This window comes from Orbicella faveolata, unplaced genomic scaffold (genome assembly GCF_042242905.1).
Source record: "Orbicella faveolata isolate gen_17 unplaced genomic scaffold, um_ofav_v1 contig_13, whole genome shotgun sequence".
Classification (NCBI taxonomy): Eukaryota; Metazoa; Cnidaria; class Anthozoa; order Scleractinia; family Merulinidae; genus Orbicella; species Orbicella faveolata.
The window spans coordinates 31,644,022-31,665,811 of record NW_028301540.1 but is presented as its reverse complement, the minus strand read 5'-3'; the positions used below and the strand labels follow the sequence as shown (position 1 = coordinate 31,665,811).

Below are 21,790 nucleotides of genomic sequence, written 5' to 3'. Positions count from 1 at the left end.
CATTTAAAATATAATGCCCAATATACATAGATCGTATTGCTTACAAACTACACCCTTAGACGGCGCCATATGAAAAAAAAGTCTCAGAGGAATAACAATGGATATTCAATTCAGTCCAGTTTCTTACACCACAGTGGTGCCAGTTAATTTATCGCATCTTCCCAGCCCTCATTGGAATTGTTTGATAAAAATCGGTGAGCCAGTGGTAATTATCGGGAAATAGTGCAGTAGACAAGAAGGTATTCCGGCTCGAGCTAATGCGCCTCGCAATTTAAATACATCATACATTCCATGACTTACAGAGGCGCATTGAAGTGGCACAAGCGCTCTATCTGATGCATTTGAACTGAAGAAATCATAACATTATCTGTCAACGCGTAGGGCAATTCAACAAGTTTCTCAAAGGAAAAATCAGTCCGCGGCTGAAACCCAAGCAATATGGAGAGTCTGGAAAGAAAACAGCGGTCAGTAATGGAGGTAAGAGCTTGAACTTTCTGTCATTCCTGCGGCCAAAAAAATTAGCCAAAATAGACAAGCTACATTTCCACACACGCGAACATTATTCTGTCGTGCGCCCCTGATATCTTTGGGAAAACTCATTATTGTTTCCGATATGTGAAATCTTTCAGCTCGTGGCAGTCATTAGGTATATTGTCGTTTAATAACATCGAAAGTCGACTGAGGAAAATGAATTCATGGTAGACGTGCGTCCATTGTCACGACCTAAGGAAATGTTTACAATCATGGTACTGGCATCGAAAACAGGAAATCGAAACCACACTGGGTTCTTAATTGTGGGTTAACAACTATTTTTTATGTAAAACTTGGACTGAAAAGGAACTGCAAAGTCTGTAAACGGAAATTTAAACTTGTCAATTGACCTCAGTTTCCGTCTGTCTTCATCTGGAAGTCATCACATTTTACAGACTCTAGTTATTTTAGCATTTTAGTAATTCCGTCCCTATTGGGTGGTTATATGAACTTAACACAATCCGTAAAACCACAGATACTTTACCTAGTTTCGACAGATGCTTCTACTATTGAATGCTTCTATTATTGAAATAATCTAGAAGTATAGGTAAAATAACTAAAATACCGACAAAAAAGGCAGCCGGCAATAATCGTCCAAGGTCGGGGGGTCAAAAATGTGACAGACAGTCATGCTTTACACATCGCAAAAAAAGGTCGAATTTGAGAGAGTGAGAAAAAGGAACTGTGTATTGCTGGAAAGACTGAACTATTAAAATCCCGCTAAACCATAGGTCCTGATAGTGGCACACGAGGCCTCAACGAGTTAGGTTCCTCCAGGTCGCCCGGTCTTCGGCTAATCCTGTGGCACTCTCCCAGCAACTTACAAGCATTCTTCATCTCTTCCAGTATTGTTCTCAATTTCTCCCTAAGTTTTTCGTAGACGCCCCCTTTTCCTTCGACCTCTGGTTAATCCTGTGGCACTCTCGCAGCAAATACAAGCACTTCTTCATCTCTTCCAGTATTGTTCTCAATTTCTCCCTAAGTTGTTCGTGGACGCCCCTTTTTCCTTTGACCTCTGGTTAATCCTGTGGCACTCTCCCAACAAATACAAGCAATCTTCATCTCTTCCAGCATCGTTCTCAATTTCTCCCTAAGTTGTTTGTGGACACCCCCTTTTCCTTCGACCTCTGGAGTCCATGTCAGTGCAGTTCTTGCATGTGCTTTGGGCTCCATTCTTAGCACATGACCCATCCCGACACCTTCTCCTTCAGATGATTGGAAAGTCGCACAAAAATGATGAGCGATCTGCAGCATTGCACAGATGAGCACTGCTGTCGCGAATTTTTATGGACGATAATCAATGACAGTCACTAGCACAAAGAGCCCGACTATGATCTGGATCATAGGGAGCACTATACACTATAATAATGTGAAAATGAATGAAGCTACAAGTAGGCAGAAGAATGAGAAAAGTATAGTATTACCTTGTTCCCATACTTTGGGCAGATTACAGGTTCAACTCCTGTTTGAAGGACTTGGAATTATGTTTGTAAGTAGCTGGTGTGACCGAAAACGCACGGGCTCTGGGGACGAGGCTGTCTCCAGATCATGCCGCAGTAATGACTGTAATCATAGTTAGTAGAGGTCTCCTCTACTAACTATGCTGTAATCAAGCTTTTTAGTCCGTCAAGCGTAACACGAAAGAACGGAGCATCTAGGAGGGGACAAGCAATCATTTCACGATAGATCTGACAATAGCCATGGAGCGTCCTTTGGTAACAATTATTGTACTCTCATCACAGTTTAGCCTGGGTACAGACGTCTTATCTACTCGACATTTCGATCGCGTGATCGTTGACGAGGGCGCAGCCCCAGTCAACTATTATGAATAGACACCGAGAGAGAATAATCTAATTGTTTTCAAGTTAGTATAAATCTACTAGTTATTTAGTAATTTCTAATTTTCAGTTAGCCCTTACTTAGTTGTCATCAAGTGTTTGTGTTAGCCTAGTAAAATCCTATCTTAGTCTAGTTGTGTATTGACCAATTTTGCTTTTGGGAGCAATATACTGCATATAAATCCTTGACTGGGCATTTAACAGGTCCTACTGAGGGATGTTTCATCCATCGATCAGCTGAAGTCCGTTCTCCAGAGCGAGCGAAACAAATGCTTAAGTGTGACTTAACTACTGGATTTTAATTACGTGAATGAATTTTTGTGTGTTTGTTAATACTAGTTTATTTCTTCTTTGCCGACTGGATGTTCAAAAACAACAACAACAGCATGAATAACAACACGTGTTGTTCATGTTAACCAGTGTTTGGACAGATAGCATTTTCACTCGCAGAGTTAATGGGATACCAAAAAAAAAATACAATTTCAGACTTATTAGAGGAGATTTACTGGCATAATCGTCTTCTCTGCTGAATCCAATTTCAAGTTATGAAGAATTAAGAATTCCTTTTGTCCTCACAAGACATTAACATTATGCCCGTCATTATAAGATCTATTTCAAGTAATATAGCTTCCCTAAAAAAGGAAAACAACAAATCAGCGGAAGTCTCATGACTTGGCACAAGCTTTTGCCATTTGTCATTCACACGGTGTTCATTAACTTCGTGACCTGCACAAGTTCCGTCGGCGTTTCTAAGATGTTAATAGATCACGAAGATTAATTTTGACAAACACTTCCTTTCCTTTTAATTTCCTGATGCTTTGTTCTTTTGTTTTGGGTTAGGTATTTTAATCAAGAGTAATACTTCATTCATAAAAACAGACAGTGTTACATTTCAAAGGGTAACAAATGAAAGAAAAATTAGTTTTAAATGATTTAAGAAGGTCATGCCATTCAAGGCATTACTTTCGAAACATTACAACTTGATCGAATAAAACTTTTATATTATAATGGTTTTGATATTTTTAGCTGTCGTGAGTAGAGGCTCTGAGTGCATAGGTCCAAAATTATATAAGGTGAAACGGATTGCAAATATCGTATTTTATTTGCATGTTATTTTTCCAGGGTTGTCCAAACAAAAGAAACGAGTTTGAATTTCTAAGTTTCCTTACCCACACACATTCTCTTTAAGCCATGATTATACATTGTTGGCGTGATGAATCAACGGTATGCACCTTTTTTCGAGATACCCCTAGTATGATCGTTTTTTCCCTTTGCACCTCGCAAGGTGTTAACTCGCTAATCCGCACTGTTTTCCTCTTAGTGAGACGACAGAGTGATAATTAAGTTTATTATATGGCAAGCTCCGTAAGCGGGCAAGATGAATCAAATCCTACGCTCTGATTGGCTACCCGAGCGGGCAAGATGGAGCTATCTTGCCCGCTCGGGACTTCCCGCCGTATCCCGCAAGAAAAATTTCCCCGAAAGCTGCATAACAAATCCTTTATTGACCAAGCTTGTTCGGTCAAGATGGCTGGATATTGGCTTCGTTCTTTTTTTTGCGAGTTTGTGGACCTCGACTCCGTCTCGGTCCATAACACTGACGCAAAAAAAGAACTTGGCCAATATCCAGCCATCTTCACCGAACAAGCTTGGTCAATAACCCATACAGGCTGGTCCCATGCAATGCAACTTCCGTTGTTCTAAAATGGTTGTACATGAGATAACTAGCAAATAAATTAACGTTTTATAATATTGTTTATAGTCGCTGCGAAAAATGCACCTCATCGGTATTTGTCTGTGCCAGAAAAACTGCGAACCGGCGATCCCCATCTGTGAAAGTCATGACTTAGATGCTGTACTGTGTCCCTTTCAAGAGCAGTTTGAATCACAGAATGACAACGTGATTTACATTTAAACATCTGTCTCAGTGATCTGTACATAGATCTTGGGTGGACGTAAAAATAAAGTAGCTATGCAACAGAATCCGGAGCAGAACTTTCTACTATGTATAATTTTTATTTCAGTGAATAATAACTCGTCCTTATGGCAAGCTCAAGTAGATGCCAAAAGAAGTCTAGCCATGTTTCACAGAAAACCATTCGCCGGAAGGCATTCCATAATGGACATTTCGCACGTACATTTTTGTATTTCAATAATTCGTAAATAATATTTGTTTTCTATTTTGAGAAAAAGTTTTTTTTTCAACAACTCGAATGGCTTGAAATATGATAGTCTCTGACGATCATTCCAATGTCTTTTCATGCAAATGTCCACTCCGTTCTTGAAGTTCTGTTACAGGAGGCACGAAAGTTACTAAAGTTGACAAAAACGCTTTTCTTCTTATAAATATTTTAACTCTCGCCTCTGAAATACAGCGGATGATTGGAATACCGTTGTTACGAATCATTTAACGGAGCGGAAATGTGTTATAAAAGAAAATACACATCTGTGAAAAGACTTTTGAATTGACTTTTGTGATCGTGTATGTGACTTATGTGCGTAAATGATATCACGATATGTGTCATACTCATTTTACGCCTACAAATAAATCAAAATAGTGAAAGGATTTAGGGAAAGTTATTCAAACAAAAAAAAAAACTCACGGAAACATTCCCAGTTGACTCATAGATGGAAGCCAAAATAAGATTCTGCATAAAATTGTATTTTTATTATCGAAGAACGTTTTCTGCAGTTGACGTAGAAAAATCTCGAAAACGCTTTCTTTTGCTAGCAATTGTAGTCTTTTAGAACCTTGTCATGTATATTGGCCTAAAATCACTTAGCGACTCATTCGAACGTAAACTATTTTCCAGGATGACATCATTCCATTATTACACCCACACCTCTCTAGTAAGTCGAACGTGACCTCCATTTTTATGGCGCAGAAAATAACGCTTCGTGATTGGCGAGTGCTTGTCACGTGGGAGTCCGTAACCACAAATCCAACCTCACAAATTTATTCATAGCTTCAAAACAGAGTGATTGGAAGTCGAAGTTCATCGTTGAGGAATGATTGTTTCGTTGTGTTGTAATATTGTGGTGTCCGCCGAAAGATTTGGACTGAATTTGGCGCTAACGGCATGAAGGTGACAGTGTGTTTTGACTCGGTTCGTGTCATTGTCCCCTGTGGAAATGGCGAACTGATCGTGAGTGAGCTTATAGAGCGAGCGGTTTCAAGATATCGCAAGGCTACAAACAAGGCAAGTGTAAATTCTGTTAAGTTTCCATCTTAATTGACAGTTAGGTATTGGTGTTTGAGAAACTTAGGCTTTAGTGGTCTCTTGTATGTGAAGCTTCGAAAGCGACCGAATCAAGATCATTGCCGCTTACGAATTCGACACAAAATGTGCCTCGAGAACCTTCCTGACGGTTTATTAAATTGTCATTTACTACTGCTACTAACGTTTAGTCTTTCCTTGAAGATTGAATGATATTCAAACTTTCTGCGCCGTTTACGGTGCTGTTTTTGAGCTACTTATTTCGTGATTCATGGTATTCAGGGAAAACGTTTACGTGTATTCGATTTCCGGCGTAGTACGGGCGATGAGATGTTCGATTCAAATTCAAATGTATCCAAGGTTTCGAAGTTTGTATCGAGCCAGCAATTGAGAATAATTGCACTAGTCGGTTTCTAAATATTAGATTTTTCACCCTTCGATAGCAACCTTACATAAACATGATACACGGTATAAGCCGCAAGGAAAAATATTCCTGTATCAGCTGGAGTTTCGTCGCCGAAATGTCGGTAAATTGAAGTACGATGCTTTTGTTTTCAGCATGCTACATTGATTTAATGAATATAAGCTTAAGGCAAAACCACAACCGCTTCGTTCCGCTTAAATTTATTTCTTGCAAAGGTGTGCAATGTCCTCGTTAACATATTATCAACTCCAGCTTTGCTTCTTCTCAGGTTTCGCCCTAGCTATCATAAATTGCGTTGTGTATTTACATGATTGGAAGGTTGAATATCGAACCACAAACTGCACAACTTTGAAATGATTATATGCCGTGGAGAATGTGCAAGGTATCGATAGCAAGAGAAGGAGCGATGAAATTGTGACTGATACTTGTAATTATACCGAAAGATCCATTTAATCAACTCTTGGTTTTTATGCGCCGATTATTTTGCAGCCGCCCGATGAGTTTATTCAAGTGCATTTTCTGGAGACGAGCGAAGACCATGGAATACTCGATCCGGACGACATGTTATGCGATGTAGTGGATGATAAGGACAAGGTACAACTATTGCTTTCTTCCCTTGTTTCGTGTCTATTCTGGTGTTTTTCTTAGTAATTACTAGCAGATTAAATTCAAAACTCCTATTCAAAATTCCTAAATGTATCCTGTTTTTATTGAAATTTACAACACTGAAATGAACATTTAATTGATAGCGTGACACGCTTGGCTAAATTGGTCGGCAAACGATTTTCTATTACAAGACAAGAACTCTTTGTTGTTTCTTTGTCATAAGATGTCTTGTATCTCCAATTTATATCTCGTTTGGTGTAATTTAGGAATTTCAAATCAGTGTTTTAAGAAGATCAGTCCGATGTTTGTTTAGTGAATTTCAAGTATGAAAGCCTCCTGTTGAGACCGTGTGAAAATATAGCTTTTCCAGACAATCGTTTGAGGGATCATTGCCAATAACGGTTTGGATGACCATACAGTCATCCTTGTTGTAAAAGATGCTTAAAGTGTGGTTTAAACGTTGTTTCCTGCCTTTTTGAGCACTTCAATCCTGTCAATTTGTATTCATACAGGAATTGCGAAATTATATAATTTGCAATCCTTTACTTTTCATGATCACATTGTCATTTCTCTTGACATGCTATTTTGTGGGAAGGTCAGAGATTTGTAAAAGGCGTACTGGAGTAAACCGTCTTTTTCTCTGTATTTCTACATTTATCCATGGCACATATTTGTTTAATTTATCACATGGGTCAAAGATTGTAAAATATGTGCACTTTCTGTGTATGCATGGTTCTCAGTACATACATGTATTAGCATGTTTGTGTAGAATGATGGATATCTTATCATGTATACCTGTGTCAACTGAACAAGGTCTCTCCAAAGCTCAACCTTTATCTTACAAACCCGACATTTTTTTTATTCATTCTAAGGATTGATTTACAGTCTAATGGTTTTCTTCTACTGAACCCGAGCATTCATTCGATGTGCAAGATTATTGTGTCTGTGCTTTGAGGGTTTCGCACCATGTTTCATTATTTTACCAGACATAACAATCAACAATGGACATTTTATTAAATAAAACTTCTGTTATCGGAGTCGAGATCAATGATAACAAGGCTTCCAATTGGGAGGTGATTTAAACAGGTCATTTGGTGTCAAGTCCTACAAATCTTTTCCATTTTCATGGGGTATAGCACTGTATGTTGGGTTTAGAAGGAAGTTAATTAAACTAAAATTTAATAAGATTGTAAGCTTTCAAAAATATTTTCTAGCCAAAGGTCTTTGTCAAATGCTGCAGACTCAATTCAAATTAAATATAGTCCTACAGGGAGATTGTATGTAGTGGCTCAGGTGGATAATTCATACCTGTGAAGGGAAATTAAATTAAGTTGCAACCAACCAGAGCTACCTCATCAGTTATACATTAAATGAACTGGCTCTCAAGCAGGCGTGAGTCAGGGCGGTATAGAATTCAAATTAAGTGGGTTTCATTCATGAGAGGTCAGTCTTTTCATGCCTGCTGCCCTAGCCTGATCAAGTTGCATGTCAATAAAACATGCCTGTTAAAGTAGTGAATTTTTGTTTCTATGTGTATGTGTTTAGAGAGAATAAAAATTTTATTGTGGATTATTATGTCACCTTTTTCCTTGAGAAAACAATGTTAAGGGAGGTCCTTAGTACTGTTTGGATACTTTTATTAAATCCTTATTTTAGTCCAAAGGTCAGTAACTAAGTTCTCCTGACATTCCATCATACATTTTCCAAAATTTTTCATTTGAGAACAAGAAGTTTGATAATATAATTTTTGTAGATTATCATCCATTCTCATTGCATGCCTTCCTTGTGGCTGGTTATGATCCAGTATGCAAAGGATTGGAAAGTTATTCAACGCTATGATTAATATGTGGTTTATCACCTCCCCAAGGTGGATAAATATTTAAACCAGTAAGCCTTCCTTGGCAAGCTTTTTAATTCATCCCACTGATCATTTAAACTGTCTTTGGTTTCCTGATTATGTGAAGGTGATTTAAAACAGAATGTTCTGGAGTTTTTGAAGTAATTGTTGTCAGACACAGGCTCCAGTTAACAGCTGTTCTTTTGAAATTCTTATTAATAGCAGTCAGGGTTCTTGGACAGTCTGCGAGAATGGTTGTAGTGATTGTGATTCATGTGGGCTTGCCTCTCTTCTAAGGGGAGAACAAACTTTCTTTCACTCTTGCAATATAGTATGAATGCGACTCAAGTTGAGCTCTGGCAAGGATGTGCTTCTTCTCTCTGTAGGGGTAGAACACATCAGGCTTTTATCTTGACCTAGCCTCTTGAGACAGAGCATCTGGCAGGTCTAATAGCCTGTTACAAAAACATTACTACATGTACTGCGGCAGACTAATATTTTTCTTAAACAATGATCAGATAAAATTTTGTAGGTGGAATGCTCTGGCTCAATTTACTTTAATGTTTTAATTTTTGCATACCAACTCAAAGGTTGCTTTGAATGTCCTGAATGTTCATCAATCAGCTCTTCAGTTTCTGTTGTGGATTTAGATCATAATATTATTAACGATAAGCCCTTCACACTTTTTATTACAGAACTTAGTTTGTCTTTTAATATTGTTAATTCTCAAGGTCTGTGACATCTAGGTTTATGGAACTTATTATAATTACTGGGCCATCTGATGTGATAATATTACTACATATTTCTGTTTCTTCAAGGCTGCCTGGTATTGCAGAAGACATTTAGGGCAGAGAAAAGTTACAAATGTTTAGCCATGCAGTACAGCCCTATAACAGTCATGGCTGTACATGTTAGAATCAATCAAATTTAGGCCAGAAATTCTTCATGCCATCCCAGATATCTTTACTCTGGAGGAAAGTGACCTTCTAACCCAGATTCTAGAAAGCTCCCGCACTTAGCCATCATTGATCAAGTTCTTCATTCTGGAAATATTTGGCATTTTAATTTTTGACAGTGCAGTGAAGTTGTCATTTAGATGTTTACAAGTTGGGAGAACTGTTTGTTTTTGATAATTAAGTTTGATTGAAATGCAGAATATTATCGGATCACTTTGCATGACCTTGACAAATAGGCTGGATCAAAAACTTGCTTTATGTCACATTATGCATAATGTTTAAAGTGTAGTGTACACAGCGTTAGGTGTATAAGAATCATTTAATTAAAACTGCCCATAAGTGGTTTTCAAGAATGGGCCGGTTTTTGTTACTTATTCAAAATTCTATGTTTGCATTTCATTTTCAGTGCTATTTCAAGTCGCAGTCTCAGTAACGGCATTTTGAGTTATTTTGAACATGTACAAAATTGCCTTCAACTGAAGGGACCCTGAAAATAGTAGATAACTTACTTAGAAAAACACCAATTAAAAAAAAAGAGAATAACAAACCATAAAGGAAGCAGGATGGTATCAAAAGGATGGAGAAGATTAACATGCATTACAAATGACAAACTTGAAGAATTTGGGCTAAACATTTCAATATGTACCAACTGTGATGCAGCTCCTTTAAAAAGTCTACACACTCAGTGGCCACATATATTGCCACACAGGGAGAGCTTATTCAAGGTAGTTTCCATAGCAACTACTTGTATCCCTCCCCAGTATCCATAATCAGCAAATTTCACTTCCCTTATTGCTTTATGGAAAATGAAGTTTTCTAGTTTAATTTTTATTTTCCATTCTCAATGGAACCAAAAATAAATTTTTCAATTTACAAAACATGAAACATGAATTTTTTTAAAAAATTAAAATGCCAGCTTAATAATAACATAAATGTGTCATGTAATGACTAATTCTTATGTTAATTCTTACTAGCTACTTGCAGTATTTCAAGAAGGTACCTCGCAGACTCTTCATCGTCCAGCTCAAAATGGTGGATATGGGACAAGTGCGTCATCAGTAGGAACAGCAAGTCCAGACCTCTCCCAGCATGAAGATGAGGCTCCAAAATATATAGAGGAACCACCGCTGAAACCATATACTTCAATCAACAATAATAAGACTGAAAACACCAATGGTGAAATCAAGACTGTATCCAGGGTAATAAAAAGCCCTCCGCCGCCAGTTCCACCTAAACCTGTAAGACATATCAGTGTGAACAGTAACAGGACCTCTTACATCGAATCAACACCAGCATCAGAAGATTCTGGAATATCTTCACAGGATGATCGATATCGAATAAGTTCAGATTCATCAAAGTCTGAAACAGCTGAGAATGTAATAGTGAAACCCACAATTTACAGGACAGGAGAGGCAACATTTGTTGCCATAGGGACGCCTGTTAAACAGGCAATGTATAATGGTCATGCTAACATGGACAGAAGACGTTTTTCATCAACAAGCTCTGACCATGCTGATAATGAACACAGTAATAGTGAAGTGGAAGAAGAAACATTTTCATTGGGTAGGAACAGTACACGGAAATCTATGTTTGTAGACAGCCCTATGCTGGACAGATGGGCAGAGCTACAGGAGGAGAGAATGTTTGTGGTAAGAGACTTAGCCAATTATCCTCATACATTTAGCTTTCACATTGTTTGCACTTTTACTCTGATATATGAGAGGTGTGCTCATCCGAGACTGCCAATCAAGTGGTGTATGGTTCTAGTGTGGCTAACATCCCAATTTTTGTGTTCTTCCAAGGGCAACATACTTTTCTAGCATGCAGTGGATTGATTCTAACTTATTATTTTATCATTTTTACATACGACTGAGAAAATTACTTCATTGTGATTGGTTGAGAGCAAGCCAATTTATTGTTAATTCATAATTTGCACTGCAGTGTAATTTATTAATTTTCTCAGTCATTAAATAAATTAGTACCGGTAATAATTGTATGAAAGCTCAAACAAGTAAGGATTTACACTACTCATATTTCAAAATTCTTTCAAATTGCATTTCCCTAAAGGCTCATACAATTTTGTAAGAAATTTCAAATATCACTCATAGTAAACTCACATACATACAACTCATAAAATTCCTTAATTGTACTTGCATTCGTACATTTACCTTTAGTTAATATTCCCTGTGATGAACTACATGTAGTATCCAATCCAGGTGGAGTTTTGAAATTTCTGGTCATTTCGTGATATCAAGACCTGCAGGATTACAGTACGTGGCATGGTTACAAATGTGACAAGTGTCGGGCTTCTTTCTGGGCCCAAGAATTTGAGCATGCAGTTGACCCTTGCTATCTCAAACTTGGTTGCCTCAAATTCTCGGCTATCTTAAATGCAGACCATTCTCCCTTGGATATACTCAGTCATTTACGATCGGCTTCTCACAGTCCCCTGAATTACTTAGAACTATTTTTATTTCCCTTAAGAGTTTGAGATAATGGAATCCACATGTCCCTGCTTTTTACAACTCAGCAAAATTTGTTATTAAGAGTATTCTGTAGAAACATATACTGGTACAGGTATTCATAGTTCATGGTCAAAAGACCTTTGGTTACCTGTAATGTTTACAGTATGTCAAAATGAGCTTGGATGCCTGTGCGAACATGATATATGGAACTTGGAAATCCAGATACACGTAAGCAGAACTTAATTGGTATGTTTCACAAAGGAACTACAAAGCACTTGGAAAGTGGGATTAGTTTTGATATCAATCATTTTTTTCTAGAATAATAACCATCAAGAGGAGCCAGTGAGTACGGTAACATCACCGTCAGAGCCAAGCTCTAATGAACCAGACTTTGCCGCTAAATATAATGATGATCAGCACTCGGAAAGCTCAGAGAGCAGTGGGTAAGTGGACATTTTTTGTATTCACTGCAGACAAGGCAACATGGCTGACTGCTGCTGGGGTGGGTAGGGTAGTGGTCTCAGGGTCATGTCAAACATTCTGCTGTTACAGCTGGATTTTTGTTGGCAGTTACAAGTCCATCCCATGGCCATGTTGTAAATAGCAATATTACATTCATTAAATTCATGAATTTTTTTTTTATGTTGTAAATAGCTACACGTAACAGGGTATTTAATTGTGTTGGGATTTTATACTATGTACTGCTCTTTTTAAAAATAGGTTTTGTATTCAAAGCCTCATGTTTTGGAAGCTTTTTGTACTACTTGACGCAAAAGAGATTAATAAATTGTTTATAAGCTATAAACACAAACTGTGTATGGATTTGAAAGCAAACACTGGGGATGTAAAAATACCTAATGCTGCTTTATGTATAGGTAATAGCTTATTTTGCTCTCATGATTCCGTGACAGAACAGACTTGCCTACATGACAAGCTGCAAAAGCCAAGCTTTAAGGGAGAAAATTGTGAAGGACTTTGAGTTCCAAGTATTGTGATAGATGATTGTCATGTTATTTCTCACAGGGAACCTGATATGCTTATGATTGAGTTAAAACGCGAGGATCCTCTAGAGCCATTAGGATTCACAGTAGCAGGATACAGAACAGCAGATAGCAGGTGCCAAGTTAATATTTTTGTTATTTTTTGTTATTGTTTTTATCATGTGCCGTGTTTCCTTTTGTTTATGAAGTGGGTGGTAAGCCTTCAACTTTAATACGAGTGTCTAGTTGGTTTCTGTATGTCATACCAGGAATGGTTGCAGTGGTGGTGGATTAAGAAGCTCTAGGCTTAAATTAAAAGGGGAGGGACTAAATTCAATATGGACCTTCTCAAAGGTGGGGTGCAGAAAGGGGGACCTGCTCCAGTAAGCAGAGCCGTAAGGTCCCATCCACTTGTAATCCACTCTCTCAGGGGAAATTCACACAAAAATCCTAGCCAAAATCACTTAACTTAACAATATCTCAAAGTTGTCTTCAGTATGTCAAGTATTATTATTGTCTTTTTCTAATAGGGAACTTGGTCTCATTGTTCGTAATATTTCACCCTCCGGCTGTGCGGCAAGAGATGGTAGACTTGAAGTAAGTTGCTTGTAATTTTAGTTTGGGCATTTGTTCTGTGTAATTTGTGGCTATAAATTATATAACTTTCACCCTTGGAAAATTGTTCATCCATTCATTTGTTACATCGTTCACTCACTCATTCATTTGTTTGTTTGTTCATTCGTTCGTCCTTTCATTCTTTTATTTGTTTGTTTGTTCGTTCGTTCGTACGTTCGTTAATTCATTCGTTCTTCATTATTTCTGCAGATTGCTGATAGGATTGTTGAGGTTAATGGATGGAGTCTTTTGGACATGCCAAATGAAAGGTAGCGAAACCAAAATCACCATCATTATGTTTAACTGTTTGGCCTGTGGCACAAATGCTTGCCACTTCTTTGTTACATTATATTCTGATGCATGATGTTAAGTGCACAAAACGTCTCCTCTACATAAGGTACACATGTAAGAAAATTCACACTCAAACCTGCATTTTTGTCGCCTTTCAGAGCAGAGGAGCTGTTTGCTGCTGCTATCAAGGCGCCTGTGGTCAAGCTTGGTGTGTCGCGTTCACATTCATTTGTTCCTGGACAGAAGAGTGACGCACAACATGAAGGGGAAGTCATACAAGCTCGGCCTGCACCAGAAAATAGCCAATCAGAGCCTCAGGAGCAATCACAGAGAGAAGTATTACCTTTAACGCCTCAATCACTCGTTGGTTCACCTTCGATTCCTGATAGCAGCTTCAAGAAAGTTAACAAGAGAATTCTTATTGAACTAATGAAAGGTAAGAGTATTAACAACAAACAGAGTTAAAGTTATTACTTGGTTTGTTCAAAGTGCAGTTAAGCTACAATTTTAAACTTTCCAGTGAAGGTTTTTATTCACAGTTTTTGAAATTAAATAATCTCAAATTCTAAGAGAAGTAACAATGAAAAACACGTTCACTTCTATAGCTGTACAAGAGAAATTTAAACTGCAGCCATCTTTTAGTCTTAAATTTATGTTGATCAGCTTTCAAACAACCCTGCACATTGGAGGTGCAGTGGCTTTATGGTTAGCGAGCTGGTCTCCGAATCGAGCTGTCTGGGTTCAAGCCCTGGCCTGGGTCATAGTCTTGTGTTCTTGGGCAAGACACTCCACTCTCACAGTACCTGTCTCTCCCCAAGTGTAGAAGTGTATACCGGCGAATTAAATGCTGGGGGTAACCCTGCAATGGACCAGCATCCCATCCAGGGGGAGTAGATGTACTCTTAGTCGCTTCATCCTACAGAAACCGGGAGAAGCTCCGGCTGTGCAGGCCTCTAGGAGACTAGCGATTATTAGTACTAATGCAAGGCTTACTTTTTCAGGAAATGACGGTCTTGGATTTAGCATCACAACACGTGACAATCCTGCAGGAGGGAATACTCCCATATTTGTGAAGAGTATCTTGCCTAAAGGTGCTGCTATTGAAGGCGGCCAGTTAAAAGCTGGTGATCAAATTGTGGAGGTGTGTATCTGTAAAAGCCTTGTATTGAAATAACCTAAAGAAACAGTTTTGGCTTTAATCGTTATTATGCTTTTGAACGGTGTAGAGACGATAAGGAGTCAAATGTTCTTCATATTTTCCATTTAAAACCCCAAAATAGCGTGCTCAATTGCAGTCTCTTTCGCAGCCGTTATTAAGGTCGTCACGAAACGCTTCTCCCTCACTTAGTGGGGGGAAGCGTTGCGTGACGCCCCTAATGACGGCTGCGAAGAAGACTAGGCCAAGTGGCCAGGGCGCCGGACTTGAAATCCCGAAGACACGGGTTCAAATTCCGTTCTGACGACTATTTGGAGGTGTTTCATGTTAGGCCACAGTAGTAAATAGTCAACTTGTAATTTGCCACTTTTCCTTATTGTTCGTTTTGGCTGCCTTTTTTCAGGTAAACGGGCAGAAAATGGCCGGCAAAAGCCAAGCGGAAGCCGTGAATACTCTTCGAGGCACCAGAGGTCTGGTGACGATTCTAGTTCAAAGAGAAGAAGTGGTTCAATCTCCCCGGACGCCCGCTATAGAGGTAAGAATCAAGAAACAAGGCTGATTTTCAATGAACATTGCTTTATTTTATATTTTGATTTATTTTAAAAGTGTGAAACAAGCACAAAAATAGTGTTTGTATGTCTAGTTTTTGTTCTAGACAGTACTTGATTTCTTTTTACTAAGCTTGGTGATTAATTGACAAAACCAATCGGAGCGGAGTTGTTGTTTTCTGGCCAATCATGTGCGGGAAATTCAAACCACTCATGATTTTTCCCGCGCTTGCTTGCGACATGGTATCCGCACGACTTCCCGCGCATGCCGGCTACATCATGTTTTGCCGCGCTTGGCACTGGTTACGGGTCGCTTTCTGATTGGTGTATTGCAGTTTTCCACCCGTCAGTGATTATTAAATTACAGCACTTGTTCTGCTGCCATAAATTTAAAAAAAATAACGTAAGCCTGGTTTTCATGTCGGGAAAATCCCAGACGGTCTGGGATTTTACTGTTTCGCGACCGTCCCAGATTTTGCCGATTAATGAAAACTCAAAATCGTAGATATCCCCGATCGTCTGGGATGAACGGGGACAAACCTGGAGAATCGGGAGCGTTTCTATTTTCACGACGCTTCCCAGATTTCTGCGATGGTCGGCGATCATTCCCGACAAATGAAAACTCAAATTTGTACCGTCGGTCCGTCGGCGTCTGTCAGCGATGGATTTCGCTCATTACCAATCCCATAAATTGCTGGGCTCCAGTCCCCCCATCACAAATAAACATGGCGTCTCCCGAAAACAAGAGTGAAATCGGGAAAATCTGGGACAGACCTCTGGCGAATATCCGATATATCGGCAAAATCTGGGATGGTCGGCAAAAAGTAAAATCCCCGATCGTCTGGGATTTTCCCGACATATGAAAACCAGGCTTTAGAGCTGAGTAGTTTTAATATGTAGTACCGTCTGTTTTTCCTCTAAAGGTCAATGAAGACAGCTTGCGCCATTTTAGGGAAGAAGGTCTCCAAGTACTTACATTCAAAATTCCTTTGGACCTGTCTGGCGCGGCAGGCCTGGGCGTGAGTGTAAAAGGCAAGTCACGTGCTACGTCTGAACAAGGTCGCGACAGTCCTCAAGACAAAGGCATCTTTGTCAAGTCTATTATTCCAGGGGGTGCTGCAGCCAAGGATAACCGTCTATGCCCAGACGACCAGCTCCTCCGTGTGAACAATAAATCCCTGGTGGGTTTAACGAACCAAGCGGCAATGGAGACTCTGAGACTTGCTATGCAATCCACGAGACCCAATCAGGCTTTCATTGATGTTACCATAGCGCGTGAACAAGACGAGACCAACCCACCCCCCGGGGAGTTACTCCAGAGCAGGTCCCTTGAGGAGCTGAACGCGCCTGATCAAGAGAGGCCCATAGAAGCAGTGTCTGTGGAGGAGCCACAGCGCAGTACCTCAGAAACTGATGGCGGTGTTCCCAATAAAGAACGTAAGTTCTTGTTCACTGTATGCTCAACCACTTGCGAACTTGCATCATTTACTAGACTAAATGCACATCCTTCGATGTGCTGCTACTTTAATGAAACATATTTTGTTCGCTCTTGCAAGGCGCGGTGGCCTCATGGTTAGTGCGCTCGTCTCCGGATCGAGCGGTCCTGGCTCGAGCCCTGGCCGGGGACATTGCGTTGTGTTCTTGGACAAGACACTTTACTCGAAGTGCCTCTCTCCACCCAGGTGTATAAATGGATACCGGTAAATTTAATGCTGCGGGTAACCCTGCGATGGACTAGCATCCCATCCAGGGGGGAGTAGAAATACTCCTAGTCGCTTCATGCTACAGAAACCGGGATACGCTTCGCCCTGATGGGCCACTTGGCTCGTATACAGACATTGTTCGCTCTTGAAATTTATTTCGTTTGTCTTTTGTTTGTTTCTTAGGACATCCAAGTAGCGAGGAAGATCAGTTTAACGAGTCAATCACCAATAAAAATCTAACTCCTATTCGTGCGAGAAATGCCGTGCATCGTAACGACTCTTACTGTGTGGCCGTCAACAAGAGCCAGAGTCCTGGAACCCAGTTCTACAGTCCTTTCAGGCAACGCCCAGTTCATCGCCTTAGTCCCCTAGCCATGGGAAATAACCGGGCGCAACCCCTTGCTCCAAGTTCACTAGCAATAGCATCGCCGTCAGGAGCTTCTACTTCATCTGCAGAAAATGTTCCTGCAGGAAGACCCACTAGCACTGTTGCCATACCAACGCCTCCTGTAGGTACCACCGACGAGAGGCCCTCGGGACCTGGTAGCCCTTCTCAGGCAACTGTTAAGCTACCACCGCCTCTGCCCCCACCAAGATGGGACTCGGCAGCAGATAATTACCGTTTGCCAGCGGGGCTCCAATTAAGGCTCAAAATGCCAGACCCGCAAAGAGCCCAGGAACAAAGAGACCAGGAAGGAGGGAGCAATGCTAGCTTGCCCAGTACTCCACCCCCACCCGCTCAGTTTACGAACCAGTCGCCCACGACGGAATTCCCTCCTTCATATGACCAGGCGGTAGCTCGCCTTGGAAGGTCTCCACACGCGTCCGTGAGCTCGGAACCTACGACACCGAGTAAAACATGGACAGAAGACAGTATTGAAAATCCGATCATCGCTCCTCCTAGTCCGTTTTCCTCCGAAGATGGCAATCCATTCCAAAGAGACGGATTCGGACGCCTGTCCATGTCGGAGAAAAGAGGCAGAGCGGCCCTGGACGCTAGGCAGTCGGAGTACTTCATAAAACGAGATCAGGAGAGAAATGAAAGTAAGAAAGCTTTACTGTATTGTGACTAATCGTGTGGATAATTTGAGCGTAAGGTTAGATCAAACCAGAACGGCCTCTTGTTGACTTCGATCAGCGCTTTATTAAACGAGCCGCAAGAACGCGGAGTGGACATGTTCTGCCAGTCCAACGAACTAAGACACTCGTAGGGGATTCTCCTGGAAATAGAGCAGTTTCAAATTCTGTGAAAGCGCACGACAGCCGATTTGAATGCTCTTGTTTCATCGCAATTTATCTCGAGTGTTGTTTGACTTTCTACTTTTCTTTACTAATCGCGCAACTTTCGTTGTTATCGCAGCAGATAACTCAGAGGAAGGCGAAGTCGAAGAGGAAGAAACTAACCCAACTATACAACAGCATCCTCTTAGAAGAGCCGACTCGGAAGATCAGCTGCGGCAACAGTTCGAAGATGGTAAGAAAGAAAGCAGTTGTGCATAGAAACAATTTGAAACAAAACCAAATGACAGGACGAGAAAACCTAACAAAAGTAGTCAACCCATTTAAACGTAAGACAGCCAACGATAACAAGCATAGAGATGGGTTCCCAAGTTGAAATTGTAAATCTCGTTGTTTTAAGGGCTTTATAATTACACAAAACTGACTTATGAATGTTCTATTCCATTTGCTAGATTCCAGAGAAGAAATACGGACTTCTCCTTATGGCCGGATGCAAAAGAGCCGTTCAACTGGGCAGCTAAAACTTGTAGGAATCAAAAACGTCAAAGACAAAAAGTAAGTACTGTCGAAATTCAAAATCATTCGCGAAACGAAACCAAACAGTGTTGGTTTGATTATGAAGTACAGCAGTTGAGATAATTCAGGAACTCATTCGAAAGTGGCGACAGCTAATGAAGGTGGGCTGGAATTGAACTGCAATGTTTGAAAACGTATTCCCACTTATCTCATGCCAAATTAAAAGCTCACTGAAAAAGGTGAAAGCGATATCTAGCTGCCTGGTAAAGCAGCAGATGTTTCTTGATCAGTTAAATGGAAATCTGGACTCCTCTCGCAGTCTGCAAAGATAACGTTGTTTAAACTCACGTGCCTGTTTTCAACTTCTTGTTTTCAGATCAAAAAGCAATGACAACCTGAGTTTCACTAGTGCTGTGGAAAATGCCAACCGATCTTATCCAGGTGACCTCATTTTCTGTTATTTATAAAATCGCATATTCATAGCATTTCAGGAGTACTATAATTGCTGTTTTGTGTAAAACGAAACTACACTGACTCTATTCATGTAGTTAGGTGAAATGAAGTTTTCCGTGTACAGACAATGACCTCTATGTGACATTTGTTTTGCGTGACATTGCAGGTGACATCCAGAATGGTCACGCCAGGTTTAGTCCGTCTGAAGAGGAAGTACCCATCACAATGAAAAGTAACGCGGACTTCAGTGCAGTGCAACAGAAACTTGCTGCGAAAAAGCCTTTCTACAAAGGAATCAGTTCTGTGTTTAAGTAAGTCCTCGTCCATCTGTCAATGTTTTTTTTTTTTCAAGCTATCTTGGCAGGCTTTGAACTCGAACAGCGCCTTGATTAATTACAGCAAACATGCTGTTTATTTCCAACCAATTTGGAGTACAGCAAAACAAAAACTTCTCTTGATTCGGCTGACACTTGCTTTCTCGCGTTTTACACGGCTTACATCATTTCCCGCGCTCAAAACAGGTTTTCCGCGGTTGGCACCTGTGGCACTTTTTCCCGCGCTTGTTAATACGGTTACACATTTTCCCGCGCTTGTTACTACGGTTACACCTTTTTCGGGGTTTCGTGAGGGTGACACTTTTTTCCTCGCTCGGCATCGGTTAGTCGTTTTCATGTCTTCGCAAAACCCCGGTGCAGCTTTATTATTGCGCGGTAGGGTTTTTTGATGTAAAACTTGAATGCTATGTGATTAATTTTCCCTCTAGGATCGGCAAAACCAGGCGCGGAGATTACAATCTATCAGACAGTGATGGATCGGCCTTCAAGCACACGTACAACAGAGAAGCTCTCATCGACTTTCCATCCGAACAGAGATACCGACAGCTTGTCAATCATTACGGTCAGGAGAAACCCTCAGAGCGCTCCAACACGCTGCCGACACGCAGCCGAAAGAAACACGAAGCCAAAGAAAAGGCGCTCGAAGAAAAACGACCCGTGCAGACGATGAAAGTCGGGAGAGTGACAGTTACTCCGCCCACGAGGGTTTGACGCACGTGGCTTACAACCTTGAGTAACAGTTACTATGGTATCTGTGTTCATACGTTGCTTAGAGTCCTGAGTGACGGTTGCTAAGGGACACCGAGCACATAACGTGTCTTTATCTACATGTCAAATTTTCTTCGCGTATTTCGTCTGGAAGAGAAATGACGGTTTTTTTAATCGAGGAATGCGTCACCGCCCTGGTGATTTAAGATTAATGTTATTTTTCCGTCTCAGGACACCCATCTATGAATCCTGTGGGTTATTAATCGCTTTGGGAAAGTGGGATTTCGCGAAACAAAATTCTTGCATGAAAAGGATCGTTTATTGAGTGTCATCGTGTATCAAAATGATGAAAAAAAGCTTTATACATGAGGTGACTCCAATAACAATCTAATGTACGTCCTTAATGTTTTGTGCAGCCAGACGCAAGAATTATCTTTTCCTACAGCACTTAAAACACGCCCAGGCGATATTAAGCTTAATTTATCGCAATGTATTTGTAGATTTGTTTCCTAAAGAGCGATTATTTTTTGAAACAAAAAAAGAAAATCCAATATTTTGCTCGTCGTTTTTGTAAAATACCTCAAAAGCATATCTTACCTTGTAGTGTATATATACGCCGCGTTTAATTAATTAGTTGAATAGTAGGTTTTGATAGAATTATGTCCAATATATACATATAATTAGCTAGGTTTGTAATAATTGTTTTCAGTTGCGGTTATCCGAGAGTAATTAAACTCATTTATGAAAATTGTTGGCCATACTCTACCTTAAACGATCAGCTGTGCCGACATTAAATGGTTGTTTTGTAATCACGAGTTGTTTGTCTGCAAATTGAATTAGCCACTTTAGAATGAGGAGAAGTCTGGAGCGAGTCTCATCTCGCAGTGGCTTGTGTTACAGTTACTGGCGGCAGCATGACTCCTTCAGCATGCGCGAGTTTTAGCCGCGCGCCAGGTTCCAAGTTTGAAAACAATGGCGGGAATTTTGTCGATCGTGTAAAGAAAAAGAAGTTACGAACTTAATATGCTTTCCCAATTTTTCCGGTAAGCAGCAACATTCTCATGTCACTAATGGAAATCTGGTGTATTGATTTCGTGGGGAATCTTTTTTTTTTTCTTTCGAACAAAATTAACATTGAAATAATAATCAACTCCAATTCATGCAAGAGCTCAACAATTGCATAATCGATAAATCAGAGCTCACCTCGCTAATTGTCGGGGGAGACTGGAATTGTACTTTATCAAAAAAAGATAAGATCGGAGGTGCACCGTGGAAACCGTCCAGTTACCGTAATCTCATTCTGACAACAATGGAAATGTTTGACTTAGTGGATATTCAAAGAATGCGACATCCAAAGTTACGCAAATTCAC

At 40.2% G+C, this 21,790-nt stretch overlaps 1 protein-coding gene across 5 annotated transcripts; it reads left to right on the top strand.

Moving 5' to 3' along the window:
• The first annotated feature begins 62 nt into the window (after positions 1 to 62).
• LOC110050038 (uncharacterized) lies at positions 63 to 21,228 on the top strand. 5 transcript variants are annotated; one of them, XM_089285471.1, is made up of 17 exons: positions 63 to 477; positions 6,501 to 6,605; positions 10,385 to 11,059; positions 12,194 to 12,318; positions 12,899 to 12,991; positions 13,386 to 13,452; positions 13,681 to 13,739; positions 13,920 to 14,197; positions 14,763 to 14,902; positions 15,321 to 15,452; positions 16,389 to 16,902; positions 17,352 to 18,212; positions 18,529 to 18,642; positions 18,860 to 18,962; positions 19,300 to 19,369; positions 19,548 to 19,687; positions 20,140 to 21,228. In XM_089285471.1, the coding sequence occupies exons 1-17, from the start codon at positions 439 to 441 to the stop codon at positions 20,420 to 20,422; spliced, it is 3,798 nt and encodes a 1,265-aa protein (XP_089141597.1). In that variant the 5' UTR covers positions 63 to 438; the 3' UTR covers positions 20,423 to 21,228. The 5 variants fall into 5 exon arrangements, with proteins under 5 accessions (XP_089141597.1, XP_089141599.1, XP_089141596.1 ...); XM_089285470.1 differs by lacking the exon at positions 63 to 477 and adding an exon at positions 5,316 to 5,569 and having other exon boundaries at positions 18,532 to 18,642; XM_089285469.1 differs by lacking the exon at positions 63 to 477 and adding an exon at positions 5,316 to 5,569.
• The last annotated feature ends 562 nt before the right edge of the window (positions 21,229 to 21,790 follow it).